This window comes from Triturus cristatus, chromosome 6, assembly GCF_964204655.1.
Source record: "Triturus cristatus chromosome 6, aTriCri1.1, whole genome shotgun sequence".
Lineage (NCBI taxonomy): Eukaryota > Metazoa > Chordata > Amphibia > Caudata > Salamandridae > Triturus > Triturus cristatus.
In genome coordinates this window covers 951,701,342-951,725,387 of record NC_140589.1, presented here as the reverse complement: position 1 = coordinate 951,725,387, position 24,046 = coordinate 951,701,342, and the positions used below count along the sequence as shown (strand labels likewise).

The following is a 24,046-nucleotide window of genomic DNA, read 5'->3' as shown; positions in this document are numbered from 1 at the left end:
ATTCTTCAAGCTCTCCTATGTTCTGCGGATGAGGGGTACAAGTGTGATATGAAGCCAGTAATGCTAGGTTTATTGCATATACTGGTGCTAAAGCAAGTCCTCACAGGCCTTTGTGAGTTCCAACCTAGTGGGTGGATGGCAGAATTCTAACAAATATATGAGCCTGCCGTATGGCCATGGGTTGTAAACCCAGCAGAGCAGACTCTGCCATCCTCCCTTCAGACTCTGCTCAATATAAAAAGTTATTCCATTGACTCTCCTCCGCCCACAGCTCATAGTCAATAACATCTCTGGCCTATATAGGGTTAAAAAATCAAATAAAAGTGAGTAATATCCTTCCTACAGTGCTTGGGTGTACATTTAACTTGGCTCACATTGACACCTATTGTTTCTGGCACTCAGCAACTGCAGAAGAGTGGTTTGTTGCAGGGATTCCATTCAGGAACAGAACTATGCTTGGGGCCATAGAACATTAGTATGTGGGGACTGAGTCTCATACCACCTCAGTTTCTCTGAGCCTGAGTCCGACTAGCTAGAGTACCTTACTTGCCCTCCTAACATTTCTAGAGAAACAAGTGATTTGGCAACCCAGAACACTACACTCTCGACCCTCTCAGGGATCGCAGTAACAGGACACACCCTTTCGCTCTCTCACTCGTGCTTGTCCACAGTAAGATTAAAAAAGACACACGAAGCAAGTTTACAATGTTTATTCAAACTATTGTGCTTTAAGATGCAATAATTGCGCCACAATTAGAAAACAAATACATGTCAATAATATCATCAGCATGGTTAATAAACCATATGCAATAAAAAGCCCTGTCATGTTAACTGATAGATCTGCCCTCCCGTACTACTGAAGCGAAGTGATTATAAATTATTGATCTCTGGGTTTAGTGGCGGACCACATACCTTAGCATACATAGGTGGATGTTCTACATCTCAGCTGATGCAGCACACTTGTTTCAGGACCTTTGCTCTGTCTGTCTGTCTGTTCAAAATCCTTGTCCTCAGTTACATGACAAGATATGTATATTCAAAACAGAATCTGCATTCTTATATTATGTCTATGTGCTAGTGTCTGACCAGAGAGAATAGCCTAGGCTGTTCAGAATAATTCTATCAAAAAGAGGGGGGGACCTGAGAGCCAGTTAATGGTCCAGTGTCCGTGCTCCCAAAATTACATACAACAAAAAATGAAAGGACACTGTTCCAACAATAGGGTGCAAACAGATACCCTAGTGCTTAAAGATAAAAAGAGGGAAAGATTCTAAGTTAAATGGACCCACCAAATGAGGGGAAGAACGTGTCTTGTCTCTTGTTGCCCTCACACACCCCAAGAGGTGTCATGCTTCATCATCGGGCAGTTGCTCCTCGTTGGGCCGGCGCTGCAATCCCCAACGGGTCCCCCGAAGGGTCACTTTGGCGGAGATCTTTTGAGACATGCCGGATGGTGCATGTGGGTATGTGGGTCCAAAAATGAGGGTAGCAAAGTGCGTGCATCATGATTTAAAACTGACCAAGGGTGGCCAGAAAAAGTTGTAGTGTATAGCAACACCCTTGTCAGAATAAAAAACTCATAAATCGAGTATAATCCCAAGGGGCACATTTGTGCCTCGGTATCATAGACATGGTCAACATGTTTCACGCCTCTGTTGCCATAAACGGTCGTTGGCGCTTCTTCAGGACCAGGATTGAAGAGTGTGGTGAAGTGCACGTGAAGAAATATTAAAAGATAAATACCCATAATACATGTCAGGGCGGGTCATTGTACTGCTCCTGATCACAACCTAGAATAGAAAGGAAAAGAAAGAAAGTACATTGAATGTGCATTAGCATTGCTTAATGCAACATAGTGTGCCACTGCTGTGTGCAACGTATCAATGCCACGAAAAGAAAACAGCACGAGACCAGAGATGGGTCAAGTATCCCCTAATTAGACACAGGACATGTACGGAAGGCTTAGGGCCGTAATATGGTGGGCCAAAATTATCAAGGGGCCCAAACTAGGGGGAGGATAAGTACTAGCCCATCCCCAAATGAAGATAGGGTACCCTTAGCCCCACCAAATCCCCGGAAGAGTCATAAACCTTCATAAAAGAAACCTACACATTGCACTCTTCAATCCTGGTCCTGAAGAAGCGCCAACGACCGTTTATGGCAACAGAGGCGTGAAACATGTTGACCATGTCTATGATACCGAGGCACAAATGTGCCCCTTGGGATTATACTCGATTTATGAGTTTTTTATTCTGACAAGGGTGTTGCTATACACTACAACTTTTTCTGGCCACCCTTGGTCAGTTTTAAATCATGATGCACGCACTTTGCTACCCTCATTTTTGGACCCACATACCCACATGCACCATCCGGCATGTCTCAAAAGATCTCCGCCAAAGTGACCCTTCGGGGGACCCGTTGGGGATTGCAGCGCCGGCCCAACGAGGAGCAACTGCCCGATGATGAAGCATGACACCTCTTGGGGTGTGTGAGGGCAACAAGAGACAAGACACGTTCTTCCCCTCATTTGGTGGGTCCATTTAACTTAGAATCTTTCCCTCTTTTTATCTTTAAGCACTAGGGTATCTGTTTGCACCCTATTGTTGGAACAGTGTCCTTTCATTTTTTGTTGTATGTAATTTTGGGAGCACGGACACTGGACCATTAACTGGCTCTCAGGTCCCCCCCTCTTTTTGATAGTATTAATGCACGGCGGTTCTGCCGAGGGACCAATTATCTTTACTATCCCTTCTACTTCTTATTTCTTTTTCCACACGAGCCCTTTGGTATCACCAGGATGGGAGGCTCTCAGGGATACACTATATATACTTACTGAGGGTGTATGAATTTTGGTGGCCGCTCTTCTCTCCCCCCCCTCCTCTTTTTCATTTACCTACCCCCTTTTATAACGACAGGATTACATGGATTTGGCATCCTTACACATGTTAGGTTTGGGTATAATACGCTGTTTAATAAGTCACCAGTAATATAGGGTACTTCAATGTCTGACATAAGTCGCTGTAACGAGACTGTCCCTGGAGGGCTCCCTTATCGTTCATTGTAATTTCCAGCTTACATAGAAGCACACACTTCCCCGGTGTATGCTATTATTTGTACACTGGGTTGTGGCTTAACAAATTCTCTTAGACTGCTTTGTTAATTAGTCTCCACCCGGGATGTCGATGCGCTGGGGATTAGCATTCCCCGGCCACGCATGCGCTTTGGGGCCAGTTTGTACGCATGCGCTGTCCCCACTTGGGACAGAGGAACACCCCGGAATTAGAGCACGCCTACGGCACCTATACGCCTTCTTTAAAAATCTTCCGTCGCGCGGCCACTGCTGCATATTTGGCTTGGTGGCGGGACACGATAGGTGCATGGGCGTTGGGCACTTATGACATTTGTGAGTTAAACATTGGACGATGAGGATGTGCGACTGAGTTTTACATTTTTGAGCACATTGCTCGTACCTTTGGATGTATGTTTATCTTTGTTATATATTCTTTTGTAATGTCTGTTTTTGTTAGCCCGTCATGGTGCGGGCGTTTTCCGCCCACAGTCTTTGGAGCGAGTGCAGTTTATTTGGGAGGTAAGGACATTCTCCAGCAATGTGTAGGTTTCTTTTATGAAGGTTTATGACTCTTCCGGGGATTTGGTGGGGCTAAGGGTACCCTATCTTCATTTGGGGATGGGCTAGTACTTATCCTCCCCCTAGTTTGGGCCCCTTGATAATTTTGGCCCACCATATTACGGCCCTAAGCCTTCCGTACATGTCCTGTGTCTAATTAGGGGATACTTGACCCATCTCTGGTCTCGTGCTGTTTTCTTTTCGTGGCATTGATACGTTGCACACAGCAGTGGCACACTATGTTGCATTAAGCAATGCTAATGCACATTCAATGTACTTTCTTTCTTTTCCTTTCTATTCTAGGTTGTGATCAGGAGCAGTACAATGACCCGCCCTGACATGTATTATGGGTATTTATCTTTTAATATTTCTTCACGTGCACTTCACCACACTCTTCAATCCTGGTCCTGAAGAAGCGCCAACGACCGTTTATGGCAACAGAGGCGTGAAACATGTTGACCATGTCTATGATACCGAGGCACAAATGTGCCCCTTGGGATTATACTCGATTTATGAGTTTTTTATTCTGACAAGGGTGTTGCTATACACTACAACTTTTTCTGGCCACCCTTGGTCAGTTTTAAATCATGATGCACGCACTTTGCTACCCTCATTTTTGGACCCACATACCCACATGCACCATCCGGCATGTCTCAAAAGATCTCCGCCAAAGTGACCCTTCGGGGGACCCGTTGGGGATTGCAGCGCCGGCCCAACGAGGAGCAACTGCCCGATGATGAAGCATGACACCTCTTGGGGTGTGTGAGGGCAACAAGAGACAAGACACGTTCTTCCCCTCATTTGGTGGGTCCATTTAACTTAGAATCTTTCCCTCTTTTTATCTTTAAGCACTAGGGTATCTGTTTGCACCCTATTGTTGGAACAGTGTCCTTTCATTTTTTGTTGTATGTAATTTTGGGAGCACGGACACTGGACCATTAACTGGCTCTCAGGTCCCCCCCTCTTTTTGATAGTATTAATGCACGGCGGTTCTGCCGAGGGACCAATTATCTTTACTATCCCTTCTACTTCTTATTTCTTTTTCCACACGAGCCCTTTGGTATCACCAGGATGGGAGGCTCTCAGGGATACACTATATATACTTACTGAGGGTGTATGAATTTTGGTGGCCGCTCTTCTCTCCCCCCCCTCCTCTTTTTCATTTACCTACCCCCTTTTATAACGACAGGATTACATGGATTTGGCATCCTTACACATGTTAGGTTTGGGTATAATACGCTGTTTAATAAGTCACCAGTAATATAGGGTACTTCAATGTCTGACATAAGTCGCTGTAACGAGACTGTCCCTGGAGGGCTCCCTTATCGTTCATTGTAATTTCCAGCTTACATAGAAGCACACACTTCCCCGGTGTATGCTATTATTTGTACACTGGGTTGTGGCTTAACAAATTCTCTTAGACTGCTTTGTTAATTAGTCTCCACCCGGGATGTCGATGCGCTGGGGATTAGCATTCCCCGGCCACGCATGCGCTTTGGGGCCAGTTTGTACGCATGCGCTGTCCCCACTTGGGACAGAGGAACACCCCGGAATTAGAGCACGCCTACGGCACCTATACGCCTTCTTTAAAAATCTTCCGTCGCGCGGCCACTGCTGCATATTTGGCTTGGTGGCGGGACACGATAGGTGCATGGGCGTTGGGCACTTATGACATTTGTGAGTTAAACATTGGACGATGAGGATGTGCGACTGAGTTTTACATTTTTGAGCACATTGCTCGTACCTTTGGATGTATGTTTATCTTTGTTATATATTCTTTTGTAATGTCTGTTTTTGTTAGCCCGTCATGGTGCGGGCGTTTTCCGCCCACAGTCTTTGGAGCGAGTGCAGTTTATTTGGGAGGTAAGGACATTCTCCAGCAATGTGTAGGTTTCTTTTATGAAGGTTTATGACTCTTCCGGGGATTTGGTGGGGCTAAGGGTACCCTATCTTCATTTGGGGATGGGCTAGTACTTATCCTCCCCCTAGTTTGGGCCCCTTGATAATTTTGGCCCACCATATTACGGCCCTAAGCCTTCCGTACATGTCCTGTGTCTAATTAGGGGATACTTGACCCATCTCTGGTCTCGTGCTGTTTTCTTTTCGTGGCATTGATACGTTGCACACAGCAGTGGCACACTATGTTGCATTAAGCAATGCTAATGCACATTCAATGTACTTTCTTTCTTTTCCTTTCTATTCTAGGTTGTGATCAGGAGCAGTACAATGACCCGCCCTGACATGTATTATGGGTATTTATCTTTTAATATTTCTTCACGTGCACTTCACCACACTCTTCAATCCTGGTCCTGAAGAAGCGCCAACGACCGTTTATGGCAACAGAGGCGTGAAACATGTTGACCATGTCTATGATACCGAGGCACAAATGTGCCCCTTGGGATTATACTCGATTTATGAGTTTTTTATTCTGACAAGGGTGTTGCTATACACTACAACTTTTTCTGGCCACCCTTGGTCAGTTTTAAATCATGATGCACGCACTTTGCTACCCTCATTTTTGGACCCACATACCCACATGCACCATCCGGCATGTCTCAAAAGATCTCCGCCAAAGTGACCCTTCGGGGGACCCGTTGGGGATTGCAGCGCCGGCCCAACGAGGAGCAACTGCCCGATGATGAAGCATGACACCTCTTGGGGTGTGTGAGGGCAACAAGAGACAAGACACGTTCTTCCCCTCATTTGGTGGGTCCATTTAACTTAGAATCTTTCCCTCTTTTTATCTTTAAGCACTAGGGTATCTGTTTGCACCCTATTGTTGGAACAGTGTCCTTTCATTTTTTGTTGTATGTAATTTTGGGAGCACGGACACTGGACCATTAACTGGCTCTCAGGTCCCCCCCTCTTTTTGATAGTATTAATGCACGGCGGTTCTGCCGAGGGACCAATTATCTTTACTATCCCTTCTACTTCTTATTTCTTTTTCCACACGAGCCCTTTGGTATCACCAGGATGGGAGGCTCTCAGGGATACACTATATATACTTACTGAGGGTGTATGAATTTTGGTGGCCGCTCTTCTCTCCCCCCCCTCCTCTTTTTCATTTACCTACCCCCTTTTATAACGACAGGATTACATGGATTTGGCATCCTTACACATGTTAGGTTTGGGTATAATACGCTGTTTAATAAGTCACCAGTAATATAGGGTACTTCAATGTCTGACATAAGTCGCTGTAACGAGACTGTCCCTGGAGGGCTCCCTTATCGTTCATTGTAATTTCCAGCTTACATAGAAGCACACACTTCCCCGGTGTATGCTATTATTTGTACACTGGGTTGTGGCTTAACAAATTCTCTTAGACTGCTTTGTTAATTAGTCTCCACCCGGGATGTCGATGCGCTGGGGATTAGCATTCCCCGGCCACGCATGCGCTTTGGGGCCAGTTTGTACGCATGCGCTGTCCCCACTTGGGACAGAGGAACACCCCGGAATTAGAGCACGCCTACGGCACCTATACGCCTTCTTTAAAAATCTTCCGTCGCGCGGCCACTGCTGCATATTTGGCTTGGTGGCGGGACACGATAGGTGCATGGGCGTTGGGCACTTATGACATTTGTGAGTTAAACATTGGACGATGAGGATGTGCGACTGAGTTTTACATTTTTGAGCACATTGCTCGTACCTTTGGATGTATGTTTATCTTTGTTATATATTCTTTTGTAATGTCTGTTTTTGTTAGCCCGTCATGGTGCGGGCGTTTTCCGCCCACAGTCTTTGGAGCGAGTGCAGTTTATTTGGGAGGTAAGGACATTCTCCAGCAATGTGTAGGTTTCTTTTATGAAGGTTTATGACTCTTCCGGGGATTTGGTGGGGCTAAGGGTACCCTATCTTCATTTGGGGATGGGCTAGTACTTATCCTCCCCCTAGTTTGGGCCCCTTGATAATTTTGGCCCACCATATTACGGCCCTAAGCCTTCCGTACATGTCCTGTGTCTAATTAGGGGATACTTGACCCATCTCTGGTCTCGTGCTGTTTTCTTTTCGTGGCATTGATACGTTGCACACAGCAGTGGCACACTATGTTGCATTAAGCAATGCTAATGCACATTCAATGTACTTTCTTTCTTTTCCTTTCTATTCTAGGTTGTGATCAGGAGCAGTACAATGACCCGCCCTGACATGTATTATGGGTATTTATCTTTTAATATTTCTTCACGTGCACTTCACCACACTCTTCAATCCTGGTCCTGAAGAAGCGCCAACGACCGTTTATGGCAACAGAGGCGTGAAACATGTTGACCATGTCTATGATACCGAGGCACAAATGTGCCCCTTGGGATTATACTCGATTTATGAGTTTTTTATTCAATCATGATGCACGCACTTTGCTACCCTCATTTTTGGACCCACATACCCACATGCACCATCCGGCATGTCTCAAAAGATCTCCGCCAAAGTGACCCTTCGGGGGACCCGTTGGGGATTGCAGCGCCGGCCCAACGAGGAGCAACTGCCCGATGATGAAGCATGACACCTCTTGGGGTGTGTGAGGGCAACAAGAGACAAGACACGTTCTTCCCCTCATTTGGTGGGTCCATTTAACTTAGAATCTTTCCCTCTTTTTATCTTTAAGCACTAGGGTATCTGTTTGCACCCTATTGTTGGAACAGTGTCCTTTCATTTTTTGTTGTTCAGAATAATTCTCATCCCAGGAAATAGTAAATTATGAAAACATGTGCTGGTTCTGTGTGAAAATGGCACAAAAGCAAGCATGATATTTAATAATGTGTGCAAAATAAAAGTGGTCTACAACGTGCACAATTAGGCTAACATACGGAAAACCACAATGGGCCATAAAAGAAAAACACAACAAACCTCCCTTTGGTCAGAATAATAGCACAATAAAGGCCTAAAAAATATAAATGTAATCGAAAGATAAACTCAAAGCATAATTCATAAAGTTATAGTTGGCATACTAAAAAACTGTCAATTTCGAAAAATAAACAATTATGGTGCTCCGGGTAATTCATTGTGTCACTCGCAATTTCAAAGGCCAGTCACTCCAAAAAGGAGTCTGACTCAGCAAAATATGATTGATTAACAGCCCAAGTCACAAGTTCCAAAGAACAGACGTGATCCTCGATCTCAGCCGGTGCTGAGATAGTTACCGGGTAACCTGTACCTGTGTTAGAAGGGTTAGTGGAGCCTGCATATCATGATCCATGTGCTCATGCACATATTTCTTCAAAGGTGAGTGGCTCAAACCTCGCATTGTGGACAAGCCACAAACCTAAGGGACAGTACTGAAAATGGTTAGCTAAGGGACTCATTAGCAGTTTAATGTTCACTGCAGTGGGTGTCTGCGAAGCCAGGCAAATATCTAGTGGTCACTCAAAGGGGCACCAGAGACAATGGAACATGGATTGTACGCAGGTAAATATATAAAACTCCATTATTAATAATAATAAAAAAACAAGTAAGCCGGAATGTTAGGGACCAATCAAGTTCCAATTCTTGTAGCAGAAATATTTCAAAATACTGAAACATGTGCTCACGATATTGTTGGAGTGGTTTTAGTTCCAGGGGGCTTGCAAAAGGAACATCAATTGAGGAGAGGCAGAAATAGAATGAGAATGCTGCAAATGAGGAATAACAGCAGCGGAAAGTCTCCGAATACACTGGAAAAAATGGAAAGAATAAAAGCTGCCATTATTCCAAAGACAGTTTTGAACAAACTGATGAGGCTGGGGCCAACAACTTTAAAAAAGGGTGCAAGACCAACCTTGTTAGAGGCATTAAAAATTTGATGCAATAATTCACCGAAATGCAGGGGAAGGTTTAGCTTTAACAATGACTGTATTTCACTAGAAGTTCTAGCCACCTGCAATTTGAATGTTTCGCGGGCAGATGTGAGAGCTACCTCCTTTTGAAATAATAATGCTTTGAATGGGTCTAGCTCATTGAAAACTACCTCCAAAGTTGGAATGGAAGGCCACAATGAGCATATCTACAATCCCATGTGTATGGGCAAACAAAAAATGTGTTGCCACAAGTGACTAGCTTGGAAACAGACAAGATGTAGGGTGACCAGCTCACATTCTGCAACAGTCTTCATCAGTAAGCATTAAATAACTTCCATTTGAAAAGACCGTAATACGTTGAAAAATTGTGGTAACCGGTATTCCTTTCAAATAACAGGCCAAATTCAGCACTGTAGCATTACATGCGCTGTAGATCTTAAGATGTATGGAAATGCGTGAATGTCTGACAAAAGAGTCTAATTCCTTTCCAGTAAAGAAAAATTCCTTATTGGCATGTTCACAACGATAGGAGAAAGGAAATGACCATAACTCATGAATGAAGCTGCCTCCGTGGGGTTCATATCTATCAACAAGGAAAATGTTGTATGTAAGCTGTGAACTGAAAAGTTGAAATAGGTAAAGAGAGAATGCTGTGTATTAACCACACAGCCAAAGGTGTTTCAGCTATATTGAATGGAAGTTGTTCTAACTTCTCTAAATGTTGGATTGTGTAGGTTGCGTCTTTCATTACCAACTGTTGTTGTTTGCATGGTAAATTAAAGGGCATGAACACATTTTTGCAATTCAATTAGCACCATGGTACAAGCTCATTCTTAAGAGTTTGCAGCATCCAGCTAAACTGCATCTAAGCTGACTGTGCTATGATACGATGTTTACATGTCACTTTTCATAATGTCAATAACAGAAGACACAATGTTATTTAAATTATAAATTCAAGAAGACAGCATACTAATACTATTATCAACAACAGCAAGCACTTTATCTAAATTATCTTGGTCAACTTGTCTTAAACTGGCGGCAGCTGCCATTTGGGACAATTTCCAAATGTCACTATAAGCAGCATAAATAAATCTTGTAGAACGTGGAGATTTGAAACCCAAAAGAAATTCTGACAAATTCATGTCTTTGGACAGGAGAGAAAGATGTTGTTTCACTGCAGATAGTGTGGAATGTTCCAACCATTGTTGATAGTTTTCCCACCGAATAGGTGGTAACAATACCAGAATGTTGTTATTGAGAGTATTGGGGATGGAATCTGCTTGATTTGAAACCAGGTGTGGAATTGAGAAAACGAGCATGACAACCATTAATGTCTACTGGCCACAATAACCACCTGTTAGGACCTGAAAATGTGGAATTAAATTAACCATTCTGCACCATGATATTAAGTTGGTCTTTGGTATAATTAGTTAAACTTTGTCAATTATTGAAGCTGGCAATAGAGGGATTTTTTGGGGCATTCATTTCTTTAATTTTTGCCAATCCCAGACATGTAGTCTGCTGGATGGTGTCATTCAAGAAGATAATTTCTGAGGGAGTTAAGCAGGCTTAAAATAAGTTTCCGTTCCCTAAACCTACCAAGATTGTGTTCCCCGAATCAATTTCAAATCAATTGTATTTTTACAGTAATCATAGCCTTTAAGGTCAACTGGTTAACAAGCAAAGCTCTATATATGAGATTGGTCTGTGTAAGCATATATTTTTTGGTAGGGTAGGGACTAATTTGAAATACTATGACGTGGGGTCCAAAGTGTCATATCCTGGGAAATACGTGAATTTATCTAAAGGCGTTTTAGAACTTCCTTGTGGGGGAGTCGGACCGTGTTACCATTGTGTATAACTAAAAGATGTATGCTGACTACTTACTGGCTCTGTGTAGAAAATAATGACAATAATTGTGATAACAGAACAGCATAGTTAGCAGAATTGAGGTAAAGGTATTTTTATTCAAAAACAGTATATAATATTTCAGCTCTGAAATCATAGAATTTATGGTTTCAACATCCCGATCATCTGACTGCAACCCAGGGACTATTACATTACCCATAGAAACTTTAAACACGTAACACATATGGTATCTTCAAGATCTCCGTTGTGCCTAATATACCGAAATGAACTTTATCCCAAACAATCCCATCAGTGACTGGAATGGCTGAAATGTTGACAAGGTATATTTCTCTTTTCAGTTTATGTGAGGAAGAATGGGGGCCCACACCTCGTCGACCAGTTCCGTAGCAGAACGTTCTGGGAGGTAGTGGCCATTGATAAGTGCATTTCAGCCATGAAATAACAATACAAATCTGTGCTGAAGGCAGATGGAAAACAGAAAAACTGTCTGAAGAAAAATCATCTTGATACCTGTAATACCCAGAGGTACTTAGTTGAAAAACCAGAGGCCCGGGTTCAATAGCAGGACTCGAAACGTCCAACAGAGGTAGATCCACCAACGGTGGTTCAGGATAAATGACTTCAGCTGTAGAAGATGCAACTGAAGAGACTGCACTCACTTCTGTTGTGTTGTCGGTAGAGGACTCAGTTTCCCCGCCCCAGCCGGAAAGTATCAGCATTGGTGGTGCTCAGTGGCTGCATAGGAATGTCTTGTGGCGGGGAGCAAATACCTTGTGGCTTGCAATTTAAAATCAGCCACATAGTGTAGTTTGACATGTTTGATGGAGACAATGCATTTATCTTTAGAACCAGGAAGTGGTGGGAAGATTACAGCTCTTGTACCTTGAAGTCCAAGGACAGGCACCGTAGCGCAGTAGGATGGGCCAAACTCCTTTTTAATTGCCACTTTTTCTCGAACAAGATCCCCAGTTTTTGGAATCCACCCGGAAACTTCAGTGTTTATGGCTGCACTTGCACAGAGAAATGTGTGCAAGTGTTTGCTTGATTGGGCATCAAAGAAACTTTGTAGGTCCTGTAAGACAGCACAATGGTTATCTACATCAAAGCTCGCTGCAGCTGTCATAATGTCTGCTCAGTCAAGGTCTGGAACATATATCTTGATGCCAAAAAGTACTTCATATGGGGTCTGTCCACCCAGAGATCTTTTAGGGAGGTTATTGAGAGCTCGTTGAACTCTGTAGAGGTGGGTGAACCAACCATGTCCAGTGCCTAATATTCTAGCCATGTAGTACTCATTCTTTCCACTATAGAAGTGCCCTCTGGCCTTTATGGAGAAGAATAATGCACCTATACACCCATGGATGTCATTGAATCTTGCTACGCTTTAGACGACGAAAGTCGGACCCTGGTCTGAGTGGAATGCACTGCATGCATAATTCCCCATAAAGACATGCAAATCTTTAATAACAGTTCAAGCAACAGCCATATGCTGTGGCCAAACCCAAAGGAATCTAGAGCATGAATCAACTGCAACCAAAATAAATTTGAACGCAGTGTTCGATATCAGTTGACCACAAAGATTCAAATAGATATAGCCAAAAGGCTTGATGGAGAGTAATAGGTATGTTTGCAGTGGACGAACCATGGTGCAGCTTTTAATCTGTTGACAAATGTCACAACATAGGACATATTTTTTGGCCTGCTGGTATAAGCCTTGCCACCAATAATGTTGCTGTAGCAGCAAAATTGTGGATGCCATTCCAGCAGGAGCTGAAGCAACACCTTCATATGCCTCGACACCAAAGCGAGTGTGCGTCTTGGTTGTGAATCAAGCGATCACAAACCCCAGGAATTCTTACAAAAGGAACCTTTTGGTAACTTAAATTATAAGGGTATTTAGAAAGAAATCCCTTAGGTAAAGGAGTCCCATTTTTAATTGCTTTCACGGCAGCCAAGATATAGTTATCTATTTGAGTCTTAGAGTTTGTAACTTTTGTTACTCTGGCTGTTGCAACTGCAGATTAGCTGCTTCATCAGCCAGAGAATTCTCTACAGCGTGTGCTCCCACACGCTGATGACTCAGTGTATGTATTACATGAGTTGGTGACAACCTATCTTTCAGGTCTGCCACTTTAACCCAAAGCAGTTTTTGCTTGATTGTGCTACCCTTTGAATCTCTGAATCCATTTTGTTGCCAATAATGTAGATTATCATTAAAGGACTGTACACAGTAATACGAATCACAAACCATAAGAGTGAGTAATTCAGGAACCATACACTAGAGTGGAAGAAGAAAAGCCTTCAGTTCAGCCAACTGCGTTGTGCTGTCTCCTAACGACTGCATACGCATTGTTTGAGGTTGGACTATGCCGTCCAACATAACACAAATAACTACGGCGCATGCTGCCGAGTATCGTTGCTTAGAACCTATAGCAGGTTCAGTATAAATGATATATTTATACGGTTTAGAAGCAGAACAGTAGATGGCAAAGTGTAAACATGCTCATTCTGTAGAAATTCTTGTGTCTGCAAAGAAGGGTCAAAGACAAAGTCCATATCAACAGCTGTTAAGGATGTAGCCAATTATATTTATCTAGGATGGAGGGCTTAAGTGTTAGGAATATATATGCAATGTATATGCTACAGGCACTGTTTCACCTTCGTTAAAGGTGATGTCTGTATATCCAATTGCACCCAGTAAAATACGGATGACCAGGTTCCTGGTTGTGACATGTGTCTGTAAGTGGCTTGTTTCGAGTAAGTCAGATTGTAAAGATCTTAGTGTATCTGTGTGTTCTGATGTCTAGAATGCAGTGGAAAAATCAGGGTGTATTAATGCATCAAGTGACATTGTGCATATTCAAGTATGTATGTTCTACCAAAATTCAGAAATCCTAGTAGGGACTGCAATTTTTTTAGCGTGTTTGGAGGTTGCAATTGTGCACAGTTCTCAAAACAAAGAGGGGCAAGACTATTTCCCTCATGGGCAAGTTCATTTCCTAGGAAAAGGCACTTAGGAAAGCTATATTAGGTTTTTTAAAGTTGATCTTCTAGCCAGGTTCAGCAAATCCCAATATTATACGATCTACTCTGGCCAAGTGAGGATTTAATTAATCATCCGTTAAGTAGAAATCGTCTACATAGCACAGCGCATCAGGGTCAATATCATGGAGAATTGACACAATATGTACTGCGAATACTCCTGGGCTATTCTTATAGCCCACAGGAAGTCCTGCATATCACATTTGAAATCCAAAGGCGCTACCAGGACTACAATCTGCAGCAGGAGGTTCTGACTCTATTGAGCAAAGGGGTCACAGAATTGGTTCCAGAGAGCACGATCGGGCAGAGATGCTACTTTAGTTATTTTCTTGTTCCCAAGAAGGATGGTGGTCTACGTCCCTTTCTGGAAATCGCGTTCTGAAAACCTTCCTCAGTAAGGAGAAGTTCAGCATTCTTTCTCTTGTATAGGGCCTTTTGGCTCAGAAGCTGGAAGACTTGATGTTGCCCCTCAAACTGCAGGTTGCATATTTTCATACACTGATGCTGCATCACACATAAGGTACTGTGTTCTGGTATAGGCACCACCCACTATCAATTCATGATCGATCTACTAGTGATAACATCAGTCTCTTGTGCCTTCATAAAAGTGATGTTGGTGTATCTTCGGAGGGCAGAGATCAGTGTATTTCCATACCATGATAAGTGGCTGCTGAATGCGGGCTCACCACAGCTGGTGTCCAACCACCTGCTTTACATGTGGTTTTTAGGTCGAGCCTGGGCAGAACATGCACTGCTCTGCGAGCCATGCTGTATTGGAGTATGTACTTGAAGCAACTCCCACTCTCCCTCCATATTTTTCATTGGCTTTTGTCACTGCCCTTCGTAAATGTTGGCTTCTGATTCGTTAATTTGGTTTTTAAGTCCCTCCTTAGTACTGCCTTGTCTTCATTTGTAACCTGTGTGAACAAAGGGAGAGACGGGGTGGGCTATTTATAACACAGGTCCAGCATACATGCCCAAATACTGAGAATAACAAGAATTGGTATGCAGTTCCTAGAGAAATTATCTGAATAGTGACTAAAGGGAGAACACCAATGGTGTTTAGTACCCAAAAAGGAGGATGGGCAATTCCTTCTGTGGATAAAATGCCCTCACACACCCAGCCCGCTAGGTGTCATGCTTCATCATTGGGTGTGCTCCTCGTCGGGTCGGTGGTGCAATACCTGACGGGCACCCTCAGTGGGGGGTTCTTTGGTGGAGATCTTTTATCCTTGCCGAATGGTGAGTGCGTGTGTGGGGCCCAAGGTGCGAAAGTGTAGTGTTTGTAGAGGTAGTGAATTAAAACAGGGGACGGTGGTCAGGGCCACTACGTTAATAATCCTACCTCCTACCCTGGTTAAAATGGTGGTGGCAACTAACTACAATAATGTTGTGGGTAGTTGCACTTATGTGGTCAACATGTTTCTTGCCTTGTGGTTCCAAGAAATGGAATCATGCGGCAATTCTTCAGGACCGAAAATCATAAATATAATACTACACTAATTACTGGTTATGAGGTGCATTGACCTAAGTGTTACCAGTTCTGGAGCACCATCGGCAAGGAGCGTCCATCAGTGCTGGAATCAATCTAGGATTTAAAACAAAGTGTGGAACCACATAGTCACTAATACAGGGGGAGCATCAATTGCAAACATTGCCATTGTAAGCAAGTTGTATGACAATGTAGTTGTTATTTAACGCGGCCAAATGCAGAATTAGTGACCCCTTAATGGGTGGCCTAGTCGTGTATGTGACTAAGTACCAGAATAATAATAGTGTCAAGTTAAAAGTATAAAAATGCAGCAGAAATCCAACAATCTTATCAGAAGTTTGAGGCAACCCAGCGGCCTCCGGTTAGTAGTGTAGAACACCAGAAGACCGTAGTAGGGTCACTCACCTAAAAGTATTTCACTACTGGCCGCATCGGTCAGCGGCAACAAATGAGCACGTCAATTCAACGCGTAGTTTCCTGAATAAAAGATGAGGGCAGGAGACAATTAGCGCTAAGGGTAAAGTGCTCATGGATAATGGCGGACTCCGGTGGACCCAGCTTTGGGAAAGTTACATATGCGGAGCAACACGTCACTCTCAGGTGCCCGGTGGTAGCAGTCACTACCACAGTGTAAAAGAACCGGGAGGAGGCAACCAGGCGGGGCCACATGGAGTGTCATGGAAAGTCGTGCCTACCGGATCATTGACCAGCGTGGCGTCCCCTCACTGCCAGCCCTCCACTCAATATTAGCACAGTGGCAGTGTAGCGGTGGTAGGAGCACTTTTCGGCCCCCATGGTAGGTATATCAGGAGAGGCGTGGGGCCCATGCCTATGCCACATTCAAAAACGTTGATGAGTCTTACCTCGGTCGTGGATCAGAAGTAGTTGAAATCCGTAATTACAGAATCTCGCGCCCACTCGGCGGAGGTCCTAACCAGTGTTGCCGGTTCCGGAAGGTAACTGCCAGTTCGGGATGAACGCTGTTTAACCTTCCGGGACTGGAGTATGCCGGGTACGTCGGCGTCGGAGCGCTAGACCTGAAGCCTGGAAAGCATCCTAGTTCAGTGGAGCGTAAGGTGGCCATTTTGGGAGCGAACTAGGCTGACGATAAAGTAGGTGCCATCTTGGAAGGGCTTCTAGTGTAATAGTACGGCATAGTCAGTGACTTAATTGTCCGAATAATAGTCAGTCCTTTAAAAGGCTGTCTAATGTAGAAGATCGAGGTGGTAGGTGACCTCTATAGTGAATGAGGAATAGCATCATGGGCGAACTACTTAGAGTCCTGGTTTAAGTGGTTATAGGTGTGTCTGAACCATGAGTGTCCCCACCCCATCAGTACGTTACGTTACTGCTTAGCAGCACAATGTAGATGCCGCCTTCATTTGCGTTGGCATACTGATGGTTGCCATGGTCTTCGTAGTCGACAAGTGAGGTAATGGTAGTAAGTAAGTTACCCAGTGGTTCCATGATAGCTACATTTGGGTCAGTTTTATAGTGCACTCAGGAGGTAGTACACTTGTCAGTACCCTAGGTAATTATGTACTGAGGGAACTCCACGGAATGTTCTCATTGAGACCATTCTTCTCCAAGCCCAATCGGTGAACCCAGCGTTGTTCAATCTTAGAGTGCAGATGGGGGGATTGTGGGGTGTGCTTCCAAAATAACCCGCCTTAGGGTGTCATGGGTATGGTTGCTAGTCAGGAAGTGGGTGTAAAGTCTAGTTGTAGTGTGACACCTAATGTTACTCTTATGTTCAGTTATCCGAGTTTTCACTGGTCTGGTTGTCATTCCCACATACATAAGGTTGCATGGGCAACGTAGAAGGTAAACACAGGTAGAGGTGTTGCAGTTTGTGTGTCTCCTCAGGTGCCAGGTGAAGTTGTTATCAAAAGTTAACTCCTTGGTATGTCTGGTTTGGGGACAGGCCGAGCAGGAGCCGCAAAGGTAATGGACCGTGACAGCTGGTAAATCCCACACGTTTCTTTGGGTTTGTGAGGGTTGGGACCTGGGTCTGGTGTGCACCAGTAGATCTTTCAAGTTACTGGTTCTTTTGAATGCGAATCTGGGTGCTGGTAGGGTGAGCTCACCCGTGTTCAAGATTACCCAATGCTTCCGTATGATTTTCCTAATCTGGTTGGATGCAGGATTAAAGGAAGTCACGTATGTGATTGCCTCAGTTGTGTTCTTATGGCTTTTTACCAGCAAAGTGTCTCTGTGGGTTTTTCTAGCCCTTTTCATTGCCGTAGTTATGCAATGCTGCGGATAGTCTCTTTTGCGTAAGTCTGATGCCAATTTGGCTGCTTCCGCTTTATAATCCTCCACGGTAGAACTGTTCCTCCTGATGCGGAGGAAGGTTTTCAGAACGCGATTTCCAGAAAGGGAAGTAGATCGCCATCCTTCTTGGTCACTATTCATATAATTTCTCTAGAAACTGCATACCAATTCTTGTTATTTTCATTTGTAACCTCCCATGAAGACTAGGCCTTTTACTTTGGTTGTTACGTGGTACGTCTTCTTTTGTCTGCACGCACTATTTTCTTTAATGAGTTCCTCTTACTCCAGGAGGGTCTTTTGTGCGCAGTTGTGACCACCGGCTTGTTTATTTAACTTGTAGCAAACGGGGAGCTCTTCAGGGGCCATGAGAGACAGACGGGGGCAACTCAGCGATGCCTTCAAGCAATTGGAATGCAATATGTCTCGCATTTGCGAGAGTTTAAGCTATTGGCATTGCAAATGACAATGCCTTGTATTTAGGTTTTAAAAACCAAAACATAAATAAAAGGCATTGTCATTCACAAACTTGCGTAAATGCGAAACCTATTGCATTGCAGATGCTTGTTTAATTAACTTTCCAAATAACACATCCAGCCCACCCAGCATATCCTCCTTATCTAGTTAGAGCGGGACACTATTTCATGCAAGGCTTTTTCACTTCCTCAGTGAGTTCAAGACATTAAATTATGATCAGGAGGAAGCAGTCCTCCATCATTTGGTCCTGCTTGCCTCTTGCTGGTTCCCCACGCTGATGGAACTTGCACAAACTCCAGTCAGTCACGGCCCGTGCAGGTAAGAGCGGTTGGGCCGGGTGGGGGGGGATTTTCGATATACGAGGAAAAACAAATTATTTATTTAATTTTCCCTCGTAGTTGTCTGTCGAATCCACCCCCAACCCGGACCCACCGCTCTTACCTGCAGGGGCTGCTGCTGACTTCAGTGTTCTCTCCATTTTCAGTGGGCTATGCATGGGAAACAGCTCAAGGCCTGTGATAAAAGACCATCTTAAGTGTGGAAAGCCCTACTGCCCCGTCCACCAGTAGTGGCCATATCAGTTATCATTGGCTCCTCTATTTTTGTTTAGGCTGAATGATTTGGACACCAGAGGCTTATGACCATCCACAGAAAATAAATTGCTCATCAAACTCTTTGAGTTACGGGTGATCTACTTTACCCCCAAGGCATTTCTGCCTTCTGTCTGTGGTAGGTCATATCAGGTCCTGAAGGACGACATGATAGCAATGTGGTATGCTAACAAGCTAACGGCACTGAAGCTGTGGTCTTGGGCTCAAGCTCATGATGTCTGGTTGGTCGTGAACCACCTGGTAGGCTCCCTAATGGAGCAGGCTAATGATCGCAGTTGGTGCCATCTTGCCAGTCACAATTGGCATCGTCATCCTGAGGTAGATTAGTCCATCTTGAGTAATCCTCTTGTGGTGCTCTTTGCTACTCATGAGAACACACACACTGCCCGCAGTTCTGTGCCCTACAGTTCTTGTTGCAGTGAACCCTGAGAAACGCATCCTGCCTGAGGAAGGGATTTCCATCTTCACTATGCATTTCCTTCCAACCCTTCAATTCTCCGACTTATGAAAAAGCTGTGTCAGACCCGTTGATGACAATATTTTGCTCTGGCAGAAAGCTGTCCCTCACAGAGATGGGAATCACACGGACCACATTACTCAAAAGTGTGGGTTTGTATTGGATTAGGATAGGTCCACAGCAGGCTCCCACTAGACCGATTTTACCAGAAGAGGACTGTTGCTCATCACTCACTGAAGACTGCACAATGATCTAGCACAATTTTCTCGGAAGAGTCTCTATGCAGATCAGGGACTGTCCTTCCTGTTGCTAGCTACTAATACCAATTTGGCATCACAAACTCAGCTATGAAGTTGCATACAGACTCCAGATTTAAATGGAATGTTGATGTTCTCATCCTGGACAGGATATATATTGGGCACCAGCGGATCTCCCTGAGTCCCGCTAACACGAAACAGGAGAACGACCCCCCACTAATGGAACCACATATGTCCCCTGACGATGGATAGAGATCGAGTGAAGACATTCCAGTGGACAGCTGGGTAGAAGTGGCAATGGGATAGCATGACATGGGTTGCCGGCGCACTGGGCAAGGCAAGTATCCTTCCACTTTTCTTTAAAACATTTGCGCCTCTTTTTTAAAATTTTGCACCCCTAAGAATGCCCCTAAGATTTTTACTCCCAGGGCAACCGCCCCTCTGGCCTCCCCCACACTACGCCACTGAGAAGTTGCCATGTGGACGGGGAAAATAGTCTGTTTTTCCATTGCTCTCGCATGCCCGGGCAGAAAAGCTTTTCCGTCACATAGATACATTTACAACAGTCTTGGTGTGTTGTGAGAGTACATAAAGAGTACCTGGATCTTTAAAGTCTGCTGTTTGGACATTGCTATGCCGTTAAATTTCCTATGCGGCTTTTTTAACTGAATATTGGTAGCAACGGCCCTATCTTTATTGATGGTTGAACTGAAGGGTTGGTTCTGTGGAGCTAGTCTTTGGCATTCCTCTTGAATGTGATACGGAGGAGTATTCAAAGTATTTTGCTCTGTACATATTTTGTGTAACATTGTTAAATGAGTGAGAAAATTTCCCCTTTCAAATAACATTTCTCCTGTTTGAACCTGTAGCTACAACATAGAATTCGAACTTTTTGACTTCAGTGATTGACAGCATCAGGGCGGCCATATTCTCTGTTAAAGTTCAGCCTTGTCCATTTTATCCACTTTTCACTGCATATGTTTCAGCCTTGCTGTCTTCGGTACATTGCATATAGTCCATATTGGCGTTTTCTTCCGCCCTCCCTCTTCTCCAAGCGCATAGCCATAACCAGCCTTTGTAAATACAATGTTACAAAACAAAGAGCACGTTGGCACTCCAATGTCTTGATTTGGTCTCTCATTAAAAATACAGCTATATTAGAAGTGAATCATTAATATGCCAGTTCATTGACGAGCAAATGTGACATAAAGCCTGTGATGGGGCAAGAAGGCCACTGTAACAAAAAAAGATGTTGATAACTACTGAACTTCTTTTGTGAAAATATCTTTGTTAACCAATAAGGGTCAGTTGAATGCGGTGCTATGGTTTATCTTCGATATTCTATGTTGGGATGTCCTAGTTCTTCGTGAAAAACACTGAGGTCAAAGAAACTCTGAAACATTCACGTATTTCTATTTCTTTTTAATCAGATTGGCATCTCGCAATATAGATGGCACAGATGAAGAGCGATCTCGGCTATTACCCAGCGAAACATAATCGGAGAATATTGCAAATATATATGTTTTAAAGTTCAGCCTAAAATTAAGGTGATCATTCCTGCAAAGAAATATCCAGTTCTCCATTGAATCACTAATGTGTAAGATTTGATCAGTGCACAAATGTTCATTAATTCAGCGATCTAAAGACTTTAACAGAACCTGTGTGTGTATTAAATGTTGAACTGATCACTCTTGTGTATATAAAGTCCCAATAATGTAAAGGGATATGTCAGTAAAGTTTAAACAACCCTAGCACTTTATAATCAGCACTTGTCCCATATGACTCAACCACTAAAGCAGCCGCTTGCAATATGGAAACCTACACTGTTGCAAAATAAGTGTACCAACTATTTGTAATAGGTTAAATGAAGAACCCATATGTGTGCCCCTAGTAAGTCCAACTTAACATTTTCCAGTTTTTTTGTAAATGAAAGAAACCTTGGACGATTTTTTGAGTAAGGTAACTTTCGGAATTAAAGTGTAAGACCAGACTAGTAACATTCATTTGCACATCAAAGGGAGAACTGTGAATGAAGTATCACCAAACGGCCATGCCACTAATGGTGAAGAACACTCGACGTTTCAGAGTTAGGATTTAATTCCGTCAAATCCAGAAAGATTGTCTTGAGTACTTGTCCTAATTTGTAATGGCAAATCACAACATGCAGGAACATACCCAAGGAAAATGAAAACAAAAAGAGAGCTGAACTTGGGGAATCCTGAAAATATTTTTGAACTTCTACCGGATTGCAGGAGGCAGTTTGGGTCAAATGGGCATTCTCTATTTTAAATCTGAAACTGGGCATTTTGGGTTTGAGTCACAAATAATCATAAACTCCAGTTTATGAAGGTCTCCGCAAGTCGGAGGAGTCACACAAAAACGCAGAGCAATATAAAATAACAAAGTGGTACACCCTTACTTACCCCGAGTTTGTCCATCATCGTTTATTCTGTTCTTAAGCACTGTTCATCTGATGGTGCACAATACTATAATTGGAGCGTTTAAGAGAAAGTGCAATTTAAACAGCTGCTTAACGAATCCAACACGAAACATGCTCCATTTATGGTGTAGAAAAGTATGCTTTTGTTTGTTTACGTATAGAATGTGGTGCTGTCTCAAAATTGTTACACCATTTTGAAAACTGCTGTTGAAAGCACCAGGGGGAGCCCTGTCATAGGCAAAGTGATCACTGTTGCAAGTTACTGGTGTGAAATCCCATCACGTGTGACTCCTCGGGAGAAATTTGTGTGGTTTGTCAATTGTTCTACCTCATTTGAACCGTTTAAAGAGGAAAACTTAAAGGGTTTTCTGAAATTTCAAATAATGCACAATTTTGCACATAATTGCATTTTCCTTTTGACATTTATAGCAATTAAAATATACTTACAACTTTAAACAAGTTGACAAATAGCATTTTGAGTCAGAATGCTGCACACGTTCAACGTACCATTAAGATGTTTTAGAGTGAATTGTTTGTTAGTGCAGCAAAAATTATTTTTCTAATTGGATATCAGGACTCCCTCTTCTAAAGAGGGACCATTTAGACTGGTCCACAATGACATCTGAGTAAGTCGCTTAGGCTCATCATTAAACCACTTGTGCGCAATATATAGTAAAAGTATTAGAGATAGATATTCTTGTTTTTGACTAGTTTTATGTTCATTTTTTTCAGTACAGCCTTACAATTTAGAGGTTCATAATCCACTTAAAATGTGTTTTGCTCTGAAAAGGAAAGAAGTGCTTTACCGAGCTCCAAACAAACTGACTACGTTTGTGATTAATAAAGTGTGTTTTGAAGGACACGGATTTTGTTTTTTGTTCATTTTACAAGCCTGTTGTGTTTGAGAAGAGAACCTTGCACAATGTGTATTTTTATCTATCACCGCATTAACATGGGGGGTGTCTACTGAGGAGTTTTAAATTTGCCTTTTTTTCCAGTCACAGCAGGTAATAATTATGAGCAGGGGTGTAGCTTAGTCAAAAACATGAGGGGGTGTGAGTCTGAGATTTCTCACCTAACAACATTGTGAACCCATCTAAAAAGAGTGCTGACAGGCTGAGGTCACTGAAAGGGAATAATGGACAAGCTTAGGGGCATTCGTTTTAAGTTATTTAGTAAAGTAAGGACATTCCTGATAGCAATAATATCATCTTAAGTCACAACACAAGTTAGCATAGAACTCAAAGTGTCTACTCTATATTTGCAAACATGCTAAAGTTTTTTAGCATGTGCTTTAAAGGCACGATAGAACACTTATAGTTGGAAAGAAACCGCTTTTACCTGAAAAATGAATTTGAGTTATTTTTGTGTTACATTTGTTTATTAAGGAAGGCATAGGGAGGGGTACATAGCATGGGTAATCATCATCCAACAGTCAGGTACGGCAACTTCGTACAATGGTAATTAGGATTAGATGATACATAGTACATAAGGGTGAGAATGGGGAGGGAAGGGAAGGATGGGAAGGTGGTCATGGAGGGGGCAGGGTAGGAGATAAGGGCTAGGGTCCTCAGGCTCCAGGGTGGACACTTTCTGTGGTGTCTGCAGTGTCGTATGGTAACAGATGGGTGTGCATGAGCATCCTGGATAAGAGATATCTTTTATGTTAGGTAGCGATAGGGCTGATGAACAGGTAGGGTGTCTGGGGCCTGGTGACTCAGGATGTGTGTGGGGCGG

At 43.3% G+C, this 24,046-nt stretch overlaps 1 protein-coding gene across 2 annotated transcripts in view; it reads left to right on the top strand.

Annotated features, from left to right (window-relative positions):
* The window catches only part of SLC18B1 (solute carrier family 18 member B1), a 671,163-nt gene extending 647,992 nt beyond the window's left edge, over positions 1-23,171 (top strand). The window contains exons 14-15 of one of the 2 annotated variants that reach the window (XM_085611646.1): positions 3,932-3,978; positions 21,300-23,171. In XM_085611646.1, coding sequence (XP_085467772.1) covers positions 3,932-3,938 — 7 coding nt within the window. In that variant the 3' untranslated portion in view covers positions 3,939-3,978; positions 21,300-23,171. The remainder of the gene's footprint in view (positions 1-3,931; positions 3,979-21,299) is intronic. The other variant, XM_085611645.1, reaches the window with a different exon arrangement.
* The last annotated feature ends 875 nt before the right edge of the window (positions 23,172-24,046 follow it).